This window comes from Triturus cristatus, chromosome 3_2 (assembly GCF_964204655.1).
Source record: "Triturus cristatus chromosome 3_2, aTriCri1.1, whole genome shotgun sequence".
NCBI classification, from domain to species: Eukaryota; Metazoa; Chordata; class Amphibia; order Caudata; family Salamandridae; genus Triturus; species Triturus cristatus.
This window is the reverse complement of record NC_140584.1, coordinates 314,455,293-314,477,733: the sequence shown is the minus strand read 5'-3', so window position 1 is coordinate 314,477,733 and position 22,441 is coordinate 314,455,293. Positions and strand designations below refer to the sequence as shown.

General features: G+C 40.1%; 1 protein-coding gene across 3 annotated transcripts in view; it reads left to right on the top strand.

Moving 5' to 3' along the window:
• LOC146857258 (uncharacterized) overlaps positions 1 to 22,441 on the top strand; it is a 318,275-nt gene that overhangs the window by 225,019 nt on the left and 70,815 nt on the right. For all 3 annotated transcript variants that reach the window (XM_085647764.1, XM_085647763.1, XM_085647765.1), the window contains 4 exons: positions 3,993 to 4,934; positions 10,094 to 10,305; positions 16,291 to 16,451; positions 18,933 to 19,184. In XM_085647764.1, the coding sequence (XP_085503890.1) occupies positions 3,993 to 4,934; positions 10,094 to 10,305; positions 16,291 to 16,451; positions 18,933 to 19,184 (1,567 nt within the window). The remainder of the gene's footprint in view (positions 1 to 3,992; positions 4,935 to 10,093; positions 10,306 to 16,290; positions 16,452 to 18,932; positions 19,185 to 22,441) is intronic.

Genomic DNA, 22,441 nt, shown 5'->3' with positions numbered 1-22,441 from the left:
GGGCAAGTGAAAAAGGATATTTCTATAGAAACATGGCTATACTATAACTACCTACTGGCCATCACCAGTTTATAGATATATATATATATATGTATATATATATATATATATATATATATATATATATATATATATATATATATATATATATATATATATATATTACCTACTGGCGGTCGCCAGTAGGTAGTTATAGTTAGGACCACGTTTCCATAGGAAATCCGCAACATTCTATTTTGAATAACTTTGGCGCCGGTCGACGAATCCTCGCAAATTTTTCAAAATAGGTGAGGCGCTACGCTCCGCTCCTACCCTGAAAGTCTCGGGGGGATTCGTCAAGCGGGGGCTGAGATAAAAGGGGGGTCCCAAAACGCGTTTTTCCCATGCATTTTTCCATAGGACCTTTAGACAGGGCTACAGCCCGAACGGCTGAACAGAATTACTAGAAATTTGGCAGAGAGGTAGTCCTCAGGTCAAGGAAGTGCCTTTTGTAGGTTTGGTGTAAATCTGTTCAGTAGATTCTGAGAAAATAGCCTTTAAATCAATATATATATCTGAGCCAGCTTACGGTGCGCTTACGGTATGCTTACCGTACGCGTACGGTGGCGTGCGCGAGCGCGATTCTGATTGGCTCTTAGATCTTAGTAAACATTCGAATCGGCCGAAACCAGGAAGCGGCGGCCGCCATTTTCTCTCTCGCACTGAGAGTGATTTTTAAAATATAAAGCCCAAAAACATGTAAAGGGGCTGTTTAGACAGCTCCCATACACATAGCCATGTTGAGGGAGTCCCCAAAGATCCCCCAAGGCCAAAAACGGAATTTTTATTTTTTCGGTAATTTCGCCGATTACGCTTACTGTACGCGTACGGTAAAAATTTTTTTAAAAAAATAAATTATCCACACGTTCTCCTCCCCGTGTGCAATTGGTGCCCGATGGTCACCAATTGTGCATGGCTTATTACAAATGAGATAAACTAAAATATTAAAAAAAAAAAAATTATCCACACTCTCTCCACCCCGTGTGCAAATGGTGCCCGAAGTGCACCATTTGTGCATGGCTTATAAAATTATACGAAAAATTAAAATATTACCTTTCAAAACGAAGTGCATCATATGTCCTCCATGTGCGCACGGTGCGCGAAGCGCATCGTACGTACATGGCCCATCTAGCGTAACGTGGGCACGTGGTGCGCTACACCGTGCGTGCACAGCACTAACTGCGTAATGTGGGCGAGCGGTGCGCGAAGCGCACCGCGTGCTCAAGGTGCGCGCACGGTGCGCGAAGCGCACCGTGCGCGCACGGAACGAACTGCGTTAAGTGGGCGCGCACGCCACGAATGGCGTAAAGTAACTTAGCATTTTAAAAAACGTACAAATTCACTGAAAAAACCATAGGTTTCACACACGTTATAGTTAGGAATTAGCATTTAAAAAACCTTGCAAATTCACTGAAAAAACCATAGGTTTCACACATGTTATAGTTAGCGGAAATTTTACTGATAAAAAACCAATGAAATTCCCCCGTTATAGTTAGTGCAGGCAACTATAACCGCGACCGCAATCTTCTGCTGATGACATATGTGTCTTTATGAAAAAAAAATATTTGTAATATATGTATAGCTAAAAATGTATGGAAGAAGATATGGGCAAATAAGTGTCTAAATACAGTATTAGCATCAGCAGAGGATTGCGGTCGCGTGAGTTATAGTTGCCTGCACTAACTATAACGGGGGAATTTCATTGGTTTTTTATCAGTAAAATTTCCGCTAACTATAACATGTGTGAAACCTATGGTTTTTTCAGTGAATTTGCAAGGTTTTTTAAATGCTAATTCCTAACTATAACGTGTGTGAAACCTATGGTTTTTTCAGTGAATATATATATATATATATATATATATATATATATACAGATATGTGCGGATAATGGCCAGCCTTCCTTGGAGTCCTTTCCTACTAAAGGTGTTTTAATTAAAGCTTCAAGATCATGCAGGGGAGCAGAGCCTACTATAGGAAATGCAAATTACTTACTTGTGGGACTATGAGATCCAGCATGCCATGAGTCATGATGGTATGCCACGCCCACTAAAGGCGGTTTAATTAAAATTATTAAAAGGAGCACACAGGTAAAGCCTTTCAGTTCCTCTGTATGTTGGCTCATGACTAAGAGGTGGAGTGCCTCGAAACGCATCGAGCGTGCAACAATGGTGGATGAAAAGGTGGCGAGCTGCAGTGAGTTGACAAATATCTGATGAGAAGTACAGCGTCGAGTGCATTCTCGAGCGCGAGGGCGTTTTGAACTAATATATATATATATATATATATATAGATATATGTGTGTTCCGCCAATGTATGCAATGTATGTGAAGTGCACCGCATAGTTATTATTCACAAACATTAGTCCAATTCCATATTGTATTGTTCAGAGTGTTCCTTATTTTTTTGGAGAAAGAGCAGGACAGCCCACGAGTTTCGTTCAGTACATGTGAACTTCATCAGGGCTTCAGTATTATCCGTCAAGGTGTATATATTAAAATCATGGAATTCCTGTATGCATGATTAGCTCCTATTCAATAAGACCCCAAATTTTCAGGGCGAATGTTTTGTCTTATCATTGTTGTAATAGATGTGTAGGCCACATTGATAAGTGCAGTTCGATATCCCACAGATCGATTTCATAGCGTAATTTCGTGCTACTAAACCGATCTGTCCCTGCCAGCTGCTGCTACTCCTAAAAACATTGCACCACATAACTTGCAATGGAAGAACTTTTGTGTGAGCACAATAATGCAACCAATAGCCAATATAATGAAGGTGAGATTCAAATTCTTTCTGGGCTGATTCAAAATCTTTTGGCTATGTCAGCCCAATGGAACAAATTGATTTGCACTGTCTTCCCCACATGTGCAAAAAAACGAAACAAACGGTTTGTCTCTGCACAAAATGTATTTACTTCACTTCTGTATATACAGTATACATTGCATGAAATCAATTTGACAATTTTTTTACAAATACTATTTGCTGCATTCTCTATTACACAAACAGCACATTTGTTGCAAATGGATGTTCCTGCCTTTGTATATTACCATAAAGACTGTGTTCTATATTACTTATAATATACATTTTAGAAAGCTGATAAAGGGTAGGATTGCTTTCCAGGGAATGTATGATGTTACAACGCATACATTTACAACGCATGCCTTTACAACGCAGTTTGTACATCGCAAAATCCTTTACAACGCATTCTTTTACATCGCATGCCATTACATCGCATTTTCAGAAACTACCTTTACAACACATTCCATTATATCGCATTATACTTTTACAATGCATACCATTACATCGCATTTAAGGTAAGTGTTGGATAGTATGGGGTAATAATTACTATTCTAACTCAAGTGAGTGCAACAGTAGGGTAAGTGTTGGATAGTGTAGGGGTAAAAATTACTATTCTAACTCCAGTGAGTGCAACAGTAGGGTAAGTGTTGGATAGTGTAGTGGTAAAAATTACTATTCTAACTTCAGTGAGTGCAACAGTAGGGTAAGTGTTGGATAGTGTATGGGTACCATGCGTTGTAATGGTATGCATTGTAATGACTTGCGATGTAATGCCTGCATTGTAGTGACATGCAATGTAATGGCTGCGTTGTAATGACATGTGATGTAAAGGATGTTGCGATGTAATGACTGCTATGTAAAGGTAGTGGGATGTAAGGACTGCATTGTAAAGGTTGTTTCCCCTTTCCAGGTTGTTAATGCACCTGTCAGATCACTCCTTAGCTTAACAAAGCTTTTAGAAATAAGCTATTGTGCAGGAGTGAGAAAAACAGTCAGGAGGATTCGTCTGCCACCACAAGTTCAGCCAGCACTAATAACCCTGGTGATAAGAATTATGCTTTTTTGTGCAAAGGTTCTTTTCTACAGTCTTGTATACCAATGACATGTTAGAGTTTCAAGCAAACAGAATAACATCTCCTTTTTATGTATTTCAGATCCAGAAGCTACACCTGCATCTACTGCTGCTCTTATTGCAGCAGGTGACACCACAACAGCAACAACCACTACTACTACCACCACTCCTACAACAACCACCACCACACCCACAACTACCATCACAACAACCACAACAACTACTACCACCACACCAACCACCCCTACAACCACAACAGCTACCACCACCCCAACAACTGTCACCACCACACCTACCACCCCTACCACCACAACTGCTACCACCACCCCTACAACTGTCACCACCACACCTACAACTATGACTACAACTACCACCACCACACCAACAACCCCTACCACTACAACTGCTACCACCGCCCCTACAACTGTCACCACCACACCTACCACCCCTACCACCACAACTGCTACCACCACCCCTACAACTGTCACTACAACACCTACAACTATGACTACAACTACAACCACCACACCAACCACCCCTACCACCACAACAGCTACCACCAACCCTACAACTGTCACCACCACACCTACCACCCCTAATACCACACCAGCTACAACCACCCCTACAACTGTCACCACAACACCTACAACTATGACTATAACTACCAATACCACACCAACTACCCCTACCACCACAACAGCTACCACCAGCCCTACAACTGTCACCACCACACCACCAACTATAGCCACAGAAACCACCATCACCACCACACCTACAACTATGAGTACAGAAACCACCATCACCACCACACCTACAACTATCACTACGTCTAGCGCCACACCTACAACTATTACAACCACCATTGCAAATCTTACTACAACTCCCCCAACCCCTTCCACAAATCTCACAAGCACACCCCTTACCTCCACAACTGTGTCTACAATACCAGCGACATGTGCATCAGATGAATTCTCTTCAGGATCATCCACCTGCCTGTGCAGTGACAGTTACTATGCTGACTCCGGTAAAGTCCAACATGTTTCTTTGGGGCCAATTACAAGAAAAACAAATATATTTGTTTGATCTCTGGGCCTGCAGTGCTTTGTGAGGGATTGTCTCAGAATGTGCAATGTCTAGAGCCATGATAAGGAAACTACAAAAAGTATCATTTAGGGTTTTGATAGGAAAATAACACCAGCTATAAGTACTATATATCAGGAGCCTTTAAATGTCATCTATAGAACTTACTTTGGGTCCATTGTTATGGGTATCAGGGTAGGCTGTTATCTATGATGAGTGGTGTATTTGCAATTAATTCAACAAGAGCTATCAGAAATGTGTACCTGACAAACTTATGATAAGCACAGGGAAAAGGCTGGTATCTATGTGACATCGGGTATCAGTAGTGCAGTCATGTCTACTCCTGAATGGTGGGAAAGTGCCAGTTTCCTACATGGGGCAAAGAGCATTGTGAAAGATAAAAGCACCAGTGAAGAAATCATAGATACTTTTTGAAGGTTTGGCACGCAAAGATTGACATTAGCTGGAAACTCTCTATTTTTATCTAGTGTACGCCAATGTGATGATAGGTGCATTACCGCAGAAACTATGAACATATGACACATTTGAGGTTGAAGCAGGGAACACTTTGGGTGTCAGCCTTGAAGATTCCTTGGCATCTAGTGGCTTCTTAAGGCAAAATGTTTTCTGTACACGAGGGAGAGAGATCTGTCATTGAAGAAGAAAGAGTAGCTGTTGATATCTCCTTGAGCAATGGTAGAGATGTATGCCATGATAATGTATTCTAACAGTTATTAGTGCCTATACCCAGTAATGTCACAAACTCCTGAAAGGGTTCTCAACATTTCCATAAACATGGCCAGCTGTTTTCCAACGAGCCAACATTTACAGGCACAAAACAAGAGTTGATGTTGGCTGTTGCTGTAATGAACTACAATGATTTCTGTCAGGTAACATAATTATTCAATGAGAATTTTGAAAGATTTTGAATATTGAACATCCTTGACAATGGGTTGAGAAACAATCCCTTTGTTTAGTTCCGGAAAAAAAGTGCAGGTGTCTTTTACAAAATTTCTTAATTATCCCCTATTAAAAAATGAAAAACATGCGCACTAACTTCTTGTTATGAGCAAACAAATTGGAAAAAAACATAGATATTGATAACACTACAGACAAGACACAAAGGACTTTTTCTAGTTTGGTTATATTTGCGTCATATATCAAATGCTATATCTAGCAAAACAATTTTTCTACTTTCTGTTTTTTACAATAAGCTGACCATAATGTATTCAAAACATATAATAAATAAAAAAACATGATTCAGTGAAAACATGATACACAGTGCAAATGAAATAAGCACAGTATAAATACATACAAAACATACAAAATACGAAAACATAACATGTCTGATGCCCAAGAATCAAGGTTCAAACTATTCTTTAACTGCGTTTTCTGGCTTAGAATAGCTGCCGTAGGACATTAAGAAATGGTGTTGATGCTTTGGCCCTATGGTTATGTGTCATACCTACGCATCACTGTGGGTCTTTCAGAGAACTAAAAAAATGGGGGTCAGTCTTCAAAAGATTAAATCTAAGATTGTGTCCTACCAAAGGATCAACAAGTATCCAACAACAATGTATTCACCATATCACCATGAACCTAAGACGGGGTTCACTTTGGACTGATGGGGAATATCATCCATCCACCAATCCTTTTTTAGCCTACTTTAGAAAGGTTTCATTCTGGTAGATTCTGAGTGCAGCTCAGAGCTTGCCAATGCTACTCCATCACGTTTATATGACGCTGAAAATACCAAATTAAAAAAAGTCCTTTGAGTTGTGTCTGTCGTGTTTTCAGTTAATGTGTTTTTTCAATTTGTTTTTACAACGAGTTGCTATGCATGTTTTCTCATTTATTGATAAGGTATGATTAAGAAATTTAGGGCCTGATCTATTATGTCGGGCGAAAAGCCATCCAACAGCTAGTCGGAGGCTTTCCACCCGACATTTAGGGCTTACGTCTGATCGCCGTATTATAATACTGGCTGTCAGAGCGAAACCCATGCGGAGATTCCGCTCCACTTCCAATGGGATCACAGAGCCCTTCGGGGCAGCGGGCGGAATAATAATCCCATAATGACAGTAGAGCCAGCCTTGGCTCTGCCATTGGGATTATGATATTGCTTTCAACCTGCCCTTTCATGGCAGTCCACCTGCCATGAAAAGACAGGCAGAAAGTGACTTTGGGGGCCCTTAGCAGGGCCCCCTTTCCACCTGGCCCTCCAATATGGGCCCTGGGTGCCACCTAGTGCCCCCCTATACAACCCTGCACGCGGTGCCTGCCACACGGTGCAGGGATTTTTAAAAACATCCATTTTACTATTGTAGCTTGTGCTGCAGGCCTTTTCCGCCAGCCGCACAAGCTGCAATTGCAAACTGGATGTTTCCGACCGCCCATACGGTGGTCACATCCAAATACAGTGAAACCGCAAACCTATGGCGGGCGGTTCAATTCTGCTATGATGCCGGTCAGACGCTCGTAAAACCAACATTATAATTAGGCCCATAGTAAAAACCACCCTGCTTTTCACGGATGTTGAATGTTCAACATCTTTAACAATTATCGTTGGAGAATTGTGTAACCCGACAGAACTCTTTGTAGCTTAGAAGTGTATACCCATGTTCTGAAGGACATAGTGCAACCCCATTTTATTTAATGGTTGCTGTTGCTGGACATGAAGTATGCTAACTCTGAAATCGAACAAGAGAACTTAACAGACTGCAAAAATAGACGGTAGCAGGAATTTAAAATCCAATTCAAAGAAGAGTAAATAACGGAGAGTTATAGTTGAAGCAGGTATTGGAAGCTCAATTATACAGGTGTGCGAAATTAACATAATTTTCTTTTGCAAAATTATATAAATTGCAAGAAAATGATTCGAAATTATACATAATTCCAAAAATGCAAATCTGTCACTTAGCGCTATCTTTTAGCCCAAAATGTGTCTTTGCATCAGTTTTTGACACAGGAATACATTTTTCACCAAAAATAGCACAAAACACAACTGCTGTAAACAAGAGCCACTTGCTTTTTAGTTGGCAGCATTGTTTGTGCACTTCTGCCCTATCATTTTGCCAAGAACAGAGGTGTAATTTCTGGAATTTTGCAAAACAAGTGCAATAGAAAATACTGAATTTATTGTAAATTACACTGGTGTGATCTAAATTTCACCCAGACCAACTCATTTATCCAACAAGGAATGGACAGCTTGAGATCAGACAATTAGTGGTAATCAGAGTGTCATAAACAGAAACCAGACAGAGACCGCAACGTGTTCCAGAGAACCTAGACTACGAGGCAAGCTCCCTCATTTGGTACTCTCCAGCATCTTGAGTAACACGATGCCCAGGGAGGACTTTAGGCTTGTAAGATCTGTAAGAAACTGTTTGATTGCTTACATTTCGAAGCACTTGGTTGTCCATGACTATGAGGATGTCTTTAAGAAAAGCTGTGTAGTCAATGATGTTTGTCCAAAGCACTTGACAGAAATATATTTTTATCCTGAAAATATCCCAAACATATATGCACATTCGTCCATAATTCTGCTCTTATAAGCCACTGTGCGACCCATTGTAATTTGGGTACATGACAACAGAATGTTTGATCAACAATGGAAATGTAAAGTTAAACAAAAACTTATTGTTCAAGGAATATAATAGCCTGCAGGACGTGTAGACAGTTCCTCATAGTCTAGTGGTGCAAGGAAATAATGCCCATCAGAATACTCTGCCAAGAAACAATGACCTTAAGGATGCCAGGCTCAGGTGGCTTTCATGATGCTGTGCTACACATTACTACGTGAACCATATTTTGCAGTAGAACACATGTATTTGTATTGTTATTTGAATACTTGCTTCATAAATCACACCAAGTCGCCCTGTGTACCTGTAAACCTGTAAAGAAATATTAAAGCCGGGCAGCTGATGTTTGCTAGAGAGTATTTACATGTACTGTTAATAAAAAAAAAAGATTCTATAAGGTTCTAAACCATCGGCAGGTGGTGAAACAGAGTTCTTTTTTATATTTACAAGGTAGCTGCAGCTATTGCAATAAGAATAATGAGAAGAGTAATTCAGAGCTTGTTTTTGATAATATACCTACTAATTTTGCAATATTGCCTAAGAAGGTCAAGGTTCTGGCGATGCCATGTTCCTGGTTTAGCCTACCGGGAGATATGTAGACCAAGGTGCTAACTATGTCCCCCCGGATACAGGCTGTAGTATATAGTTACCGGCTAAATGACCTGAATGTGGATTTGGGTGGTAGAGTGCTAAAATATGGATACCAGTTTGTTGGGTATGACCTCCTGAGTGGTGGCTATAAGATGTAGGGATCAGGCCTTTGGACTCTGGGATAGTGGCTGTGGTGTTTATGTTTCTAGCTATAAAGTTAAAGGGTGTTTGTTTTGAAGGCCAGAAGGCTGATTATGGGATTCAACTGAAATGTTTATGATAACAAAGTCTCTCCAGCAGAGAGATGGTGTACTGGCTGTCGAGAGCAAGATGCTGGCAATGTGAACAGAGTGCTTGTTATAGGGATTTGAATGATTTCTGCATGACACTCAGAGCTGGATATAGGAGTCAGAGGTCTGGATATAGCAACAGGGTGTTTTATTTCTTTGTTTTAATGTCTGTAGCACTGGCTGTGAGCATGCCATGCTCTATATGGGCTCCATGATTATGTTTATAACATTCAGAGTGGTGGCTATGACATCTAATGTGCTGACAATGGGGAGGTCCTGAAAATTGAGCCATTTAGCTCTAGTTGTGTTTATAGAACTATTGATGATGGTGTTTGCGCATGCCTATGTTGGCTTGTGTTTTCAAAGAAGCCTAAGCTGCTTCCTACGATCCACTCTGCTGGTGATTAGTCTAGCGAAGAGGCCTAAGGTTCCAACTTTTAGGTTTGGGGTTTTGCTTTGGGGTAAATTGCTGTGGCTACTGAATCTAAAGTTGTTGGCTTTGAGGCCAGAAATATTTATATATAGTGTCAAGGAGTTTATCTATGCAGTGAGGGATTCTGAGTAAGAGTTTGGGTATTCGGTATATAAAGCCACATGTTCTTCAAATATATTTATTCTATGATCTCCTCCAACTCTTTCAGGTCTCTCTAGCATCGGCCAGACCACTTCCCTACAGTGCCTTGAGAGCAGCATCAAGGTGTCAGTGAGAAAATGTCTCTTGGAATCACTGAACATCAACACAAGTGCCTTACACCTAGATGCTTGTGGATCAGAGACCGCCATCATCAACGGCAAGCGTCAAATCACCTTTACTGTACCAAAAGCGAGCAGGACATGCGGACTTGTACTTTCAGTAAGTAACTGCACAAACCCAACTTTCTGCCTGAAAAACTTCAGGAGCTGTCTTGCATCTTCCTTCTCCTTTATCTCATGCCCCTTAGGATTAGTGTCTCTGGATTTTAAAAAGAAATGCCAAGTGATTTATGGGCTAAGTCACATTACAGCAATGTGTACGCACAACTTCTGTGATGCATCCTTCTCTGTTTTTTGTACAGTGCGAGATGTGGCAATTTGGCACAATGCAGTGAGGCTAGCTACAAAACTTTGCTGAAATTATGCTTCATCAACATTTATTTATCTCTGTATGCACAAGGGTGTGGTTTTGCAATCCCTATCGGATATGATGCAAAAATGAGATTAAATAATGGATCGTATTGTGGAAGCAAATACTTAATGCTCCTCATCCCTTTGCCCCATTGTCAGTGTTATTACTGTGTCTCAAACAAACAGCTTGCACTAGGCGAATGGTGACCAACTGTCAAGGTAAATGGGGAACCTTGAGATGCTTTGTGGTCAGCTTTTTATTTTCTTTTTTTTCTCTTCTCTTTCTCTCAGACTTTGAGGAAGGTTTTAGAATAGCCAGTCAGAAGTCCTCACCCTTCCCAAATCACTCAAGGGACACTAGAATATATGTAGGACCACACAAAGCATGAAGGAAAAATAGGGTAGTGGAGAAAACAGAAGCATCTCGTCAGGGCATCAGCACTGCTCGTCACAAAAGCGGCTTGCTGAGGGGTGAGGTTGTAAACCCTCAGGGCATTCATTGGGGATAGCACATAATTGTTAAACATTGACAAAGAGTAGTATTATAAATAACAGGTACATTAGAGTGATTAAACTGGGTGTATGGCTTACTGTTGAAGAAGGTGGAAGTAGCATTGACAAGACCAATCATCAATTTGTAAACTGATGATAAACCTCAGGACGATAAGGTGACACAATCTCTGAGCACACAAATGACCCTGTAAGTAGGACAAGGAAGCACATCACACACTAAACAAAAGCCAGGACTGATAACTTTGTAGCAAAAAACAAAACTGAGTTGGAACTAAAAAGGGAAAAGATAAGTGAGGGGGCAGATCTGAGTGAAGTATAGATGAGATGGAGCCACTGAAATTGAGAAGCATTTCCAGACACTGATGAATAGGTTACAGGATTCTCTGTACCTGCACTGCCTCTTATTACCTGGATATAACCATTACTGCCCTAGAAGTACTCTACTAGGTCAAATTCAGTCTAGTCTAGCTTCTAACCTCCACTTCCTAGTTATCCATAGTCTCCATGATCTTTTCGGCCTAATCAAAATTGTGAACTGAATTCTAGTGGGACTAACATGTGAGTTCTTGTCCCAACATGAGAATAGGTTGATGTGCATGGTTTCCTAAAAGTCTGTCTTTTTAAAATCCTAACACTCTATCTCCTAACTTGTGAAGTCCCTTACAAATCCCGGGCTATATAAATCATCTAATCTTCTTGATCAGCTCCTTTGATTTCTCTCTAGTGGCTTGCACAGTTGAAAATGAAAAACAAATTGTGTTGTTACTTGGGGACATCAATCTAACACAATCCAAGTGCTACATGTGAATGTCAGTAATGGCAGCCTGGATGCACAGCAACTCTCTCAAATTTAACAAAGATCGGAGTTAAGGCCAGATTTTGGGAGATTCTTGGTTTATGTTGATCTCAGCCTGTTGGTCTCAAGAACTAGTAAATCTGTCTCACCCAACTCCATCTGCTTTAAATGTATGCCTGATGTTTAATGCTGCCTTGACTTTTAAGGAACAGATACCTGTTTTTCATCATGCAAGTACTGCAGAAAGTAGGTATTTTTTTACACATAACTTCAAGTCCAGGTGCTTATCCCTCACTTACTGCAACTCCCTTTACTCACATCTTCAAGCATAGATCCTCCAATGCTAGCAGCTCATTCAGAACTTGAGAGACAGTATTGTATTGTGCCTGACCTTTTCTCCCACCCTTCCTTTTCACATCATCTGATCAGCATTCATTGCCTTCCAGTGGTCAACTGGGTGTCTTCCAAAGTCCTAAGTATCTGCCATTGCCCCTTTAACAAATCAGGTGTGGCAAATTTACAATGGAGGACTGTATTTAACCTTTGGAAGGAAGCATGCCAGCCTCCCTTTGTCGCTGAGTTCATAACCTCCACCACCCTGGTGAAGGACCATCCACATCTCACTGCTGTGAAGGGAGCGGCCACAGAGCAGCTCCTATCCCAGCAGTGAAGTTTACTTAGAAGGTGCTGTGTTTAAAGCCCCCGCTTGACAAACTTTTTTCTTTCAAGATCAGAAGTAAATTTCTTGAAAACTAAGGTGCAGAGGGAGCTTTTTCCCTGTGTGTGAGGGTTATTAATGATTTTTCCCAGGACCAGGTAATAGAGTATAAGTCAGCCCGCACCAAATATGGCAAGACAACCTTCACTGTGACCCACAGGTGCTGTGGTTCATAGACTGCTGAATCAAAGGTTACTGCAGGCAGAGCCAGCTGATACTCAGACAGCGATTACCCAGTGGTTTCCCTTATTTTCAATAGAGAACGTATTCCCTATAGCACCTATACTACCCTCTCTGGGGCCTGTCACAAAATCCTTCTATCGCTCTTCAACCACTCTGTCCTTTTGGTTGGTGCCAAATTAGGCAAACTTGAATCTTTTGTACAGTAATCAACTAAGGTGCTCCTGAGCGGATGTGATTTACAAAGCCCTGCAAACGGGACCCCTCCCCGCTAGCAATTTATTACTAGTCTATTAGTACTACATACTATTATTATTATTACTGATAATACTATCGCTACTACTACAACTACTACTACTACTACTAATAATAATAATAATAATAATAATAATAATGATAATTAGAATGATGGTGCCAGGTTGTTGGTGAGGTGTGGGTTTGTTGATACGCGGAGGCAGAGTTTAGAGACTGATGGGAGGGGAAGGAAGAAGGCTGATTGGGCGCTTGAAAAAGCGAATGAGGTCTCTAGCAGAGTATCACTCTTATTCTGTTGAAAAGCTGCTTACGTCTCTAAAGAACTGTCCATTTTTATTTTATGATGATTCCATTTTTGTGTTAGAGGATAAATTATGAGCACCTTGCCTGTTTCACTCAACACAAAGCTTCATTTTTATTAAGACCAATGATTTATTTTGATGATTATATGAAAGTTCTCAATGCTCCCCGTGAGAATACTTGCAAGAGCAGTAATAATAATAATAGGGACAAGTGAAAGGGACCCGTGTGTAAGCTTCTGAGTTACTAGATGAAGGGGGTTTCTGGTTACGAGCACTCTACATAACATGTGTATTTGTAAAGCACACATTTACCCAAGGGTATCTTGGAGCTTATTCACAGGAGTTTATTATTACCCAACTCAATAGTACTCATCTTATCAACCTCGGAAGGAAGAAAGGCAGAGTACATCTGCTGGGATTTGAACCTATCACCATGAGGTTGAACACAGGCCTCTACTGTGGACGCATTAGTCCACTAAGCCACCAGACCTGGCATGTCATCAGACCACTGAAAGAACCATGTTGCTCGTGGGTTACAGGTATGAGAGTATAAGAGAAAAAAGCACCCCGAGTGCTTCAAAGGAGGCACCTCTCTGAAGACCGGGAACCCCTTCCCCTACTTTTCAATCAAGTGAAGCGTGGTCAGACAACATTCTATCATTACTTGCCTCTCTAAAAAGGTCTACGTCTTAAAATAATCACCACCCAATACCTCTTTTGTTAAGGGCATCACAACTAACATTACCACACTCAGTGATCCTAATGTAACAATCTTTCTTAGGCTATTACTAAAAACCCCCATGAGTGCACTGACTGTGCCAGCAAGCTGCAGGTACTCGAGCCATCAATTTTCAGATCATTCTACAGGTCAGCAAATAACAAAATAAGGAAAAGATAAATTTTTGAAAAATTTGGAGCATTTCATAATTTCAGTGGTGGCTCACAGAGGTAACCCTGTGGGGCGGTGAGGTGGAGGGAGGGTGGGGCGGGATGGGGGTAGTGGAGTTCGACATACGACGGCAAAGGTGAATGTAAATAAATAAATAAATATTTGCCGTCGTGTGTCAGACTCCACTACCCCTCCACCAAGCCACACCCTCACCGCCCCACAGCGTTACCTCTGCGAGCCGCCACTGCATATTTTTTTTATAAAGCTCGGTTAAAATATTTTTATGTGCCAGTATTAAGGTAACTTTCTTTTTTCAATATCGTTTCCAAATGTGTCTGATTTTACTAAGCCTACCATGTACTTTTCTCCAGTTAGATCTTTTTTACAACTCAGTTAAAGTTTGTGCTTTTTCTAAATCCCTAAATAGAAGCCTTAGTTCATTCTAATCCCTGTACATCTCACTTGCTTTTTTCTTTCTTTTATGGATCTATACAACCAAATGTTTTGTCAGACAGAGTTACTTTTCATCTGTTTTTCATCACAGGACACCTCTAACCTACTATTCAAGTATGTACAACTTTGCACCTCTTTCTATATAGCTCTCCATAACAGATGGATATGTTTCTCTTCGCAAAATGCGTTGTATATTTCCCTTTCCCACTGTAACATGGGGATAGTGTAATTCCCCTGTGTCTTGCCCTAATAGTTCCACTCACATCCGTTTCCCTTCCTGAACTTCTATTGATTTTCTTCTTTGATCCCAGAAAAGTATATTTACTTCATCTTTGTGCTAAAATGGTTCTCTTTTTCCTCCATTTTTAGATAGATTTAATTGGAAATTATGTATTACCTCTTTAGTATCTCTTTCACCTATGTCTATATTTCCCCTCTTCGGCTTCCATGATGCAACAGTTTTTTTCCAGCAAATTTTCTCTCTCCCCAACCCACATACAGACTAGAGTAACCCTTGAACATAAATCCAATTGTAGCTTTCGCTTCTCACAATCCAAACATTCTTATAGATGGTCTTGTCAAAATAGGCTGTGGCTTTGTGTGTGCCCAACTCTATATTTCCCCTGTATGGATGTGCGTCAAAGCTTTGATGAGAGTTGATATGAGGGAGAGGTGTGCGGCAGCAGTCAGAACCACTGAATCCAGAGCACCTAGCTTAAGGTTCAATCTCTGGCTCTGGGGACAACTAAGCTCAGCACCATGTGACTCTGGGCAATAGATCACTTAATCTCCCCAACGGCCCCCAGCGCCTTGAAACCTTAAGTGCTGATGGTTCGCGGTTTACAAATGTTGAGTATATAATTTGGTATCCTGGGGTTGGACAAAGTTAGAGACAGGGTGTTTGTAAATGTGTGAATAAATTAACTTTAATGCTTTAATGATTTTTATAAAACGCTGAAGTTTGACACTCACAATGTTTTTTTGTTGTTTTTGTTTACTTGAGGAGCCTTTGCTAAATGGTTTCATGAATAATAGCTAATTCTTCCATTTCTCTTTTTTGGGGAAAATTGAATGCTCCTTTATTTATGTATTTGTAGAATGTTGATGATTCTTCTGTTGATCATTTTGATAAAGCTTGAAAGCTTTTCCAAAGATGTTTCCCTGACATTTTTCTCAACTGTAAAATAAATGTCCTTGAGTGATCTTCAGTAAGTAGCTTGTCAACTCTTGCAGCACAATTTTTATGGAATGTTAAAGTGTTTTCCATTGATTTTTTAGAACATGTAAGTCTCTTGATTTAATATTTTGAAATACTTTTTTGATAGCAGTTTGTAAAATAATCTTGTATAGATTTTTCAAACACAATTTAAAAGAATTTTTCATTGATCTTTTAGTTAAATGGTGAACTCTTACCAACTTATACTTTTAAGTCAGTCCTTTGGTGATGTTCTAAGAAAGTTAAATATTCTCCCTTTTAAGACTTTGAACAAGGTTGACAACTCTACAAATATTGCTTTTTTCTAAGGTTGAAAACTCTACTGTTGCTGGATTTTGCTAGACCTTTGTGTTTTCCTCCTGTGGTTATTGTGTTGAAAGTTAAAGACATTTCCATTGATTTTTTTTTGTAGAGCAATGCAACCCATGTTCTCTACTCCGGCACACTCGTACTGGTTCCTAATGTCTACGCCAACATCCTTCTGCAGGACAGCACAGGTCTCCATTTCAAATGCGCCTATCCTTTGAATGTGGATGTCACTTCTCTGGATGCCATGACGGTGACATCTCTACCGTGAGTACTTCAGTTGTCTAGCTGCATTAACAAGTGACCAAGAGATAGGCTAAGAAAGAATAAGAGAATGTCCAACTGAGAGACTAAGAGGTCTATTAGGATGGCGGTCGGAAAATCTCCCCGACTGCCATGGTAGGCGGAAAAGACCGCCGGTCCAATTAGGATGCTCCACAGTCGAAATCTGACCGCGGCGGTCGGATTCTGGAGATTAACATTGCGGCAGGTGCTGCTGCCAGCAGCACCGCCGCGGTGTGAAAAGGAGCATGTCATGCATGTCACTGCACTGTGTGGCAGGCACTGCACAGTGCCTGCCACCTGGTACAGAGACACGGGTACCCCCAGAGCACCCACACACCCTCCCAACACATTGGGGACCCACAATGGGCCCCCGGAGACATTCTCTGCATGCCTTTCCATGGCAGTTCCATTGCAGCGGAAAGGCTGGCTACCACCGGCATCATAATCGTGCCGGCGGTGATTGGCCCTGATCCGCAACAATTGCAGTGGTCCAGTTCCGCCCACCAGGCAAGCAGGCGGACTGCAACTGGCGGCAAAGTGGCAGGCGGAAAATCACACCGCGGCGGTCACGACCGCAATGCTAATCGGACCGGAGGTTTTCCGGGTTTCGATGGCAGGCAGATGGCTGCCATCCTAATAGACCCCTAAGTGTGAGTGCCTGGCAATGTGTAATCAAAGGCAAACTTAACTGTTATCAGAAACTGCCTACCTGATTTTACAGATGCCAAAAAAGTAACTCTTTATGCACCAGTTTGGATTGGCAGAAACCCCACTACCGGTTGTGGACCTTCAACTAATCAATAGTCAGAGATCAGTGACAGTAAATGGTTCATCGCTACTAATGCGATTGCTAATTGGTTCTAGTTTGTGCCCGGTCTCCATCTGACACTACATCATCAGTCGAGTTCTAAGACATAACATTGACAACACAAATATAGTGATACATATTGTGAAACAATATTGAGAACCAAAACATCATGTTTACATACATTGTTTGAAAACTACAAAAAGATATTGAGACAAAAATATCAGGGACCAGAATGTCATGCACAGCTTAGTCTATTGATTTGACTATATATAGATATATAGCATTATATGTAGTTAAATTTAGATATTAAAGTTGGACTTTGGACAGGTCAGATTTCCTATTCCAATCCAACTCTAGCAAAAGTAAGGAAAGTCTTCCTCATTGGAAAGGTCAGATTTACTGTTCGCACTCCAATCTCAGAGGATGTATGAAAAGTGCTGGACTTTGGAGCATGATAATTTACTACTCCCACTCCAATATGAGAAAAGCAGGGAAAGTTTTGGACTTTGGTGGCATCAGTTACTAGCTCCTCCCCCAAATAACCAAATCAGAGAATATACCGGACTTTGGAGGTGTAAGATTTATTATTCACATTCTAACCTCAGCAACAGTAGGCCACATACTGGACTTTGAAGGGGTCAGAATTACCATTCCCACTTCAATCTTTGGAAGGGTCACATTTACTATTCCCACTCCCAATGTAAGCAGTAGTAGGGAATCTGCTGGACTTTGGAGGGGTCATATTTAATATTCCAACCCCAGTCTGAACAACAGTAAGGAACATTTTGAATATTGGAGGGATCAGCATTCATGTTCCCACTCTAGGGTAAACAAAAGTAGGGAAAGTGTTACACTTTAAAGAGACAAGATTTACAGTTTCCACTCTTAATAAATGTAATGATTAAAAATAAACAAATAAAACTCAATTAATACAATACTAATTTTATATAACAAAAAACTACAAAAACAGTTTCAATGTTTCAAATAAAATGCTTCTCACCTTAAAATATGAACACTCAACATCAAATAATAACAATTGATCAAAACTAAAATTTTAAAATATGAAAAATGATTGCTACATTAATTATTAAATAACAATTGCCATTATAGCAAATGATAAATGCAAAACTAACGAACACCAATTAATAAATAGTACACTAATCAACCAATTAACATTAATATTCAATTCATAAAGTTGCTCATAATTAATTTACATAATTAATTATCCCATAAGTAATTAAGTAACAAAAAATAATTATAAATGAAAAATAATAGTTTACATATAAAATCACTTCCCAATCTAATCTACTACAAATCCAAGAGAGCACTACTAACTTAACCTCTAATTACATTTAAACTTTTATCTTTTATATAAATAGATTAACATAAATATATTATATACAACTATTTGAAAAAACAATGTTAAATACCTAAAAAAAACTGCATTCTTACCTTTGATATTTAAGCCCACGATATTTAACATCAAACTATCCAGACTGTGGGTGGGTTTGGTGTACAATTCAATGTGCTGGAATTCCCCAATTAGTAAGCATACAATAATTTTCTGTTGGGTTGGTCCAGCTCAGAGGGTACTGCAGACTCCACTGCTTACATGCATTTATTAATTGACCTTTCACTCTTTCTTCTCCTAACAGTGAAGTTATTATTGAAGTTGACAGTGTTGGACGGACTACAGTGGATATTGCCGTGTACAAGTATTCAGATTTCACAAGCCCACTAATGGGTTCGGACAGCGTCTTCACCAGCACACCCCTCTATGTACTGATTGAGGCAAAAGATTTAGACCCCGACCGGTTTACTCTAATGATCAACTCTTTCTGGGCCAGCCCATCCTCGTCCACAGACCCTACCGACCCTGTATACACCAACTACTTCATGAAGGAGGGGTAAGTGATTGCAAACAGTAACAAATGCAATATCGCCATCATAACTCCATGCCCACTCTGGCCTGGTGTTGCTACGACTCCCTAACACACATGGGCACCAGGAATGACTGCTAAGCTTTGACAAAAACCAATAAAAGAAAACTGCCACCTTTACTTTAGTCATTGGTTCACAGACAACATTGTTGCATCTTGTTTTCAAACTTTCCACTTAACACTGTGTACATGCCAAGACTCAGCAAGATTCATAGAATAGCACTGTGAATATGTGTAAAGATCACCTTATAAATTGAGGTCTACAAGGAATGTTTGTTAGATGATAATATGTCTTGATATTGCCAATGTTCAGTTTTGGGCTCCCATTTATTATGTTCATTCATTTTGTGAGCTGTAGGCATTTTTCACTATTGAAATAATTGGCCAACAATTTATCAAAATACAATGGTTTAATCATCATTTCCTTGCTATTGGATAAAACCCTGGCACTAATGATTTCCCACTGGAGCTCTTCAAGAAATATAACACTCCTCCGTACTCATCCCTCATTTAAAATGTCTGTACGAGGTCACCCACAAGCAAGGAGCATTACCCCATGATCTAAGAGGATGAACATTAACGGCTATCTTCTAACCAGGTAACCACCTTGGGAATGTGCTTCTCATGCCTTAACTTAATTGAATAATATTCAATCAAAATCCCTTTCTAAAATAATGGCTACTCACCTAGTTAAAACTTTGCATTTTCTTGTCCATGAAGACCAAAACGGTCTTATGCTTAATAGAATCTCCAAGCATTGTCCACGATACCTGTATGTGACACTATTCCTTGCAGAAGAGAGGACAATGTCCTCCTTTTGGTGTTCAGAGAATGGGCTTTTGATACAGTGCACTGCCTATTTATGATTTAGTTCTGCGCAAGATGCAATTCCCCATTTTCCACAACTGATTGAAACATTGTATGTGACTTGTGGACTCAGGTAGAGTCACTAGTGTATTGTCCATGTCTTTTCCCATAAAGTAGGACACATTTCAAGGCTGCCGATCTCACCATTGCTATTTGGCTTAGTAGTGGAGCCACTTGCAGAATTAAGGGTAGATGGGTGTGAAAGTTTTTGCCACACCATTCTAGCTGACGGACATTTAGCCACCTGCACAGCAGAGCCCAAGCAAAAAGAGCTGCAGTTGAAGGTGGTAAAATGCCTTTAGGCAAGCTGGGAAGGTGAAGTAAGTTATGGGGGGCACCCCTCATCAAAAAAGAAAACAGGAATCAACTCAGGGCAGACACGGGTATCATAAGAGAGTTGGTGTTTTCTATGTGGTGAAATGTCTGAATATCAGGCGGATGCCCGATGGGAGGGAGGACATGAAGATAGAATCGTCCTATGTGCCTGAAAATGTGATTTTGTACTTACAACAGACCTGCTTAACAATTCCTTGTCTTATTGAAATTCTATAAATCTATAAAGAAGCATCTAGGCTTAGGATAAACTAGGGGACATCCTCAATGGCGCCAACAAGAGGATACTTGCCAATGAGATCCTTAGGAATTAGACTTTGAGTGGGCAGCAGTTATTTCCGTTATCTGGATATGACAATAACACAATCCCAAAAAAGGTATTGGAACTTAAACATAACATCGCTCCTTACCAAAGTCAAAAAATACCTTAAAGCATGGGCATCTTACCATGGCCGGTCATGGTACATTCCCAAAATGATCTCCCTTCCTCCTTTCCTATATGTCTTGCAACATTACTTCTTCATATTACCACCTTCATTTTCAGAAATTCAGGCTAATAATAACAACCTACATCTGGGTGAGTAAAACTATATGTGTATCATTTGAAAAATATCACCAATCAATGTACAATACTGGGTACGTTTGGAACAACTTCAAAATGTACTATTGGGCCACCCGGATGGTTCCACCTAATGTTTGGCATAACAGAGAAAAGGAGACCCTACCAGTCAGCTGGAATTGGATTTGATTAAAGCTTATGGGGATACTAAAATCCTTATGACCCATCTCTAGGCTTCCCATCATTTGCTGGCAGGCAGAGTTCAAACACATTAAAAGGTACAACACAATACATGCAATTATTCCACTGTGGCAGAGCACATGGCTACCACAGATGGTGGGAATCCAATGGTCTTCTCTGTGAAAATCCACACCTGGTACTTTTTTTCATACTGTTTGATGATGTGCTGTTGTTCGTAGATATTAGCTTACTATAAATGTAGGACTGGGAAAAGGTGTAATCAGACACTTGGACTCCAAAATTGTCCTCCTGAGGATTATAGACAATTTGGATGTCCGCACCCTGGTTGTCACACACTACTTTGTAGTGAATAGGGTTGGACTGGCATATAGGGCAATCAGAATAAACTGCTGACAAGGGGCTCATTTAATGTCAGGTACATAATATGAAATTATATTTAGGAGGCCTAATTAGTAGCATCTAGAATCAAAATAAGTCATTCAAATGCAAAATTTTGAAAAAAGGGGGAATAAAGCCAGTGAGACAATTCAAATAAGAGACAAGCACATCAATAGATTCAATCATAAAGAGAACTGTATTTATAAATCAAACAGCAGGGGGTTGAGATACAATACTATCTGAGTATACACTGAAAATGCACTTTACAAGTTGTATTCTACATTCCATGATTTAGTTTGTCTATGTATAAGAACCCATTCCCCAAATGATCAATATCAAATGTTCATCTGTCATGAAGAATACAATCAATGTTGATGATGAGATCAAAAGATCTCATCATTAAAATATCTTAAGTGAGATGGGCTTAGCGTTGAGGTTTGCTTCTTGAGTGGTATAATTCTTTGGGACCATCCTCAGGATCAGTATGATTTAAGCAGAGATACAATAATGAACCCCAGCAAAGCTAATCAAAATTTAAAGAATAAGAATGTTACTAGAAATAAAAGATTGCCGGTCTAAACCATACAAGTCAATAATGAAATATAGGAAACACCACTAAACACCACTGTTTAAAAAGTGTGTTTTTCAGATGAGAAACAAATACTTATTCACCAAAAATGCCACTGAAAACAGACTCAGAATTCCAGTGTGAAGAATAAAAGCAACAATCATTGTCATAAACCAATGCAACCCTAGGGCAAATGAAAAACTCACAATTGATTCTAGATGCTACTAACTGGGCATCGTATAGATAATTTCATATGGTGTACTTGGGCTCAAATGTTCCTTTTGTCTGCAGTTTACCCTTCTAGTGTTAAATGCTCAG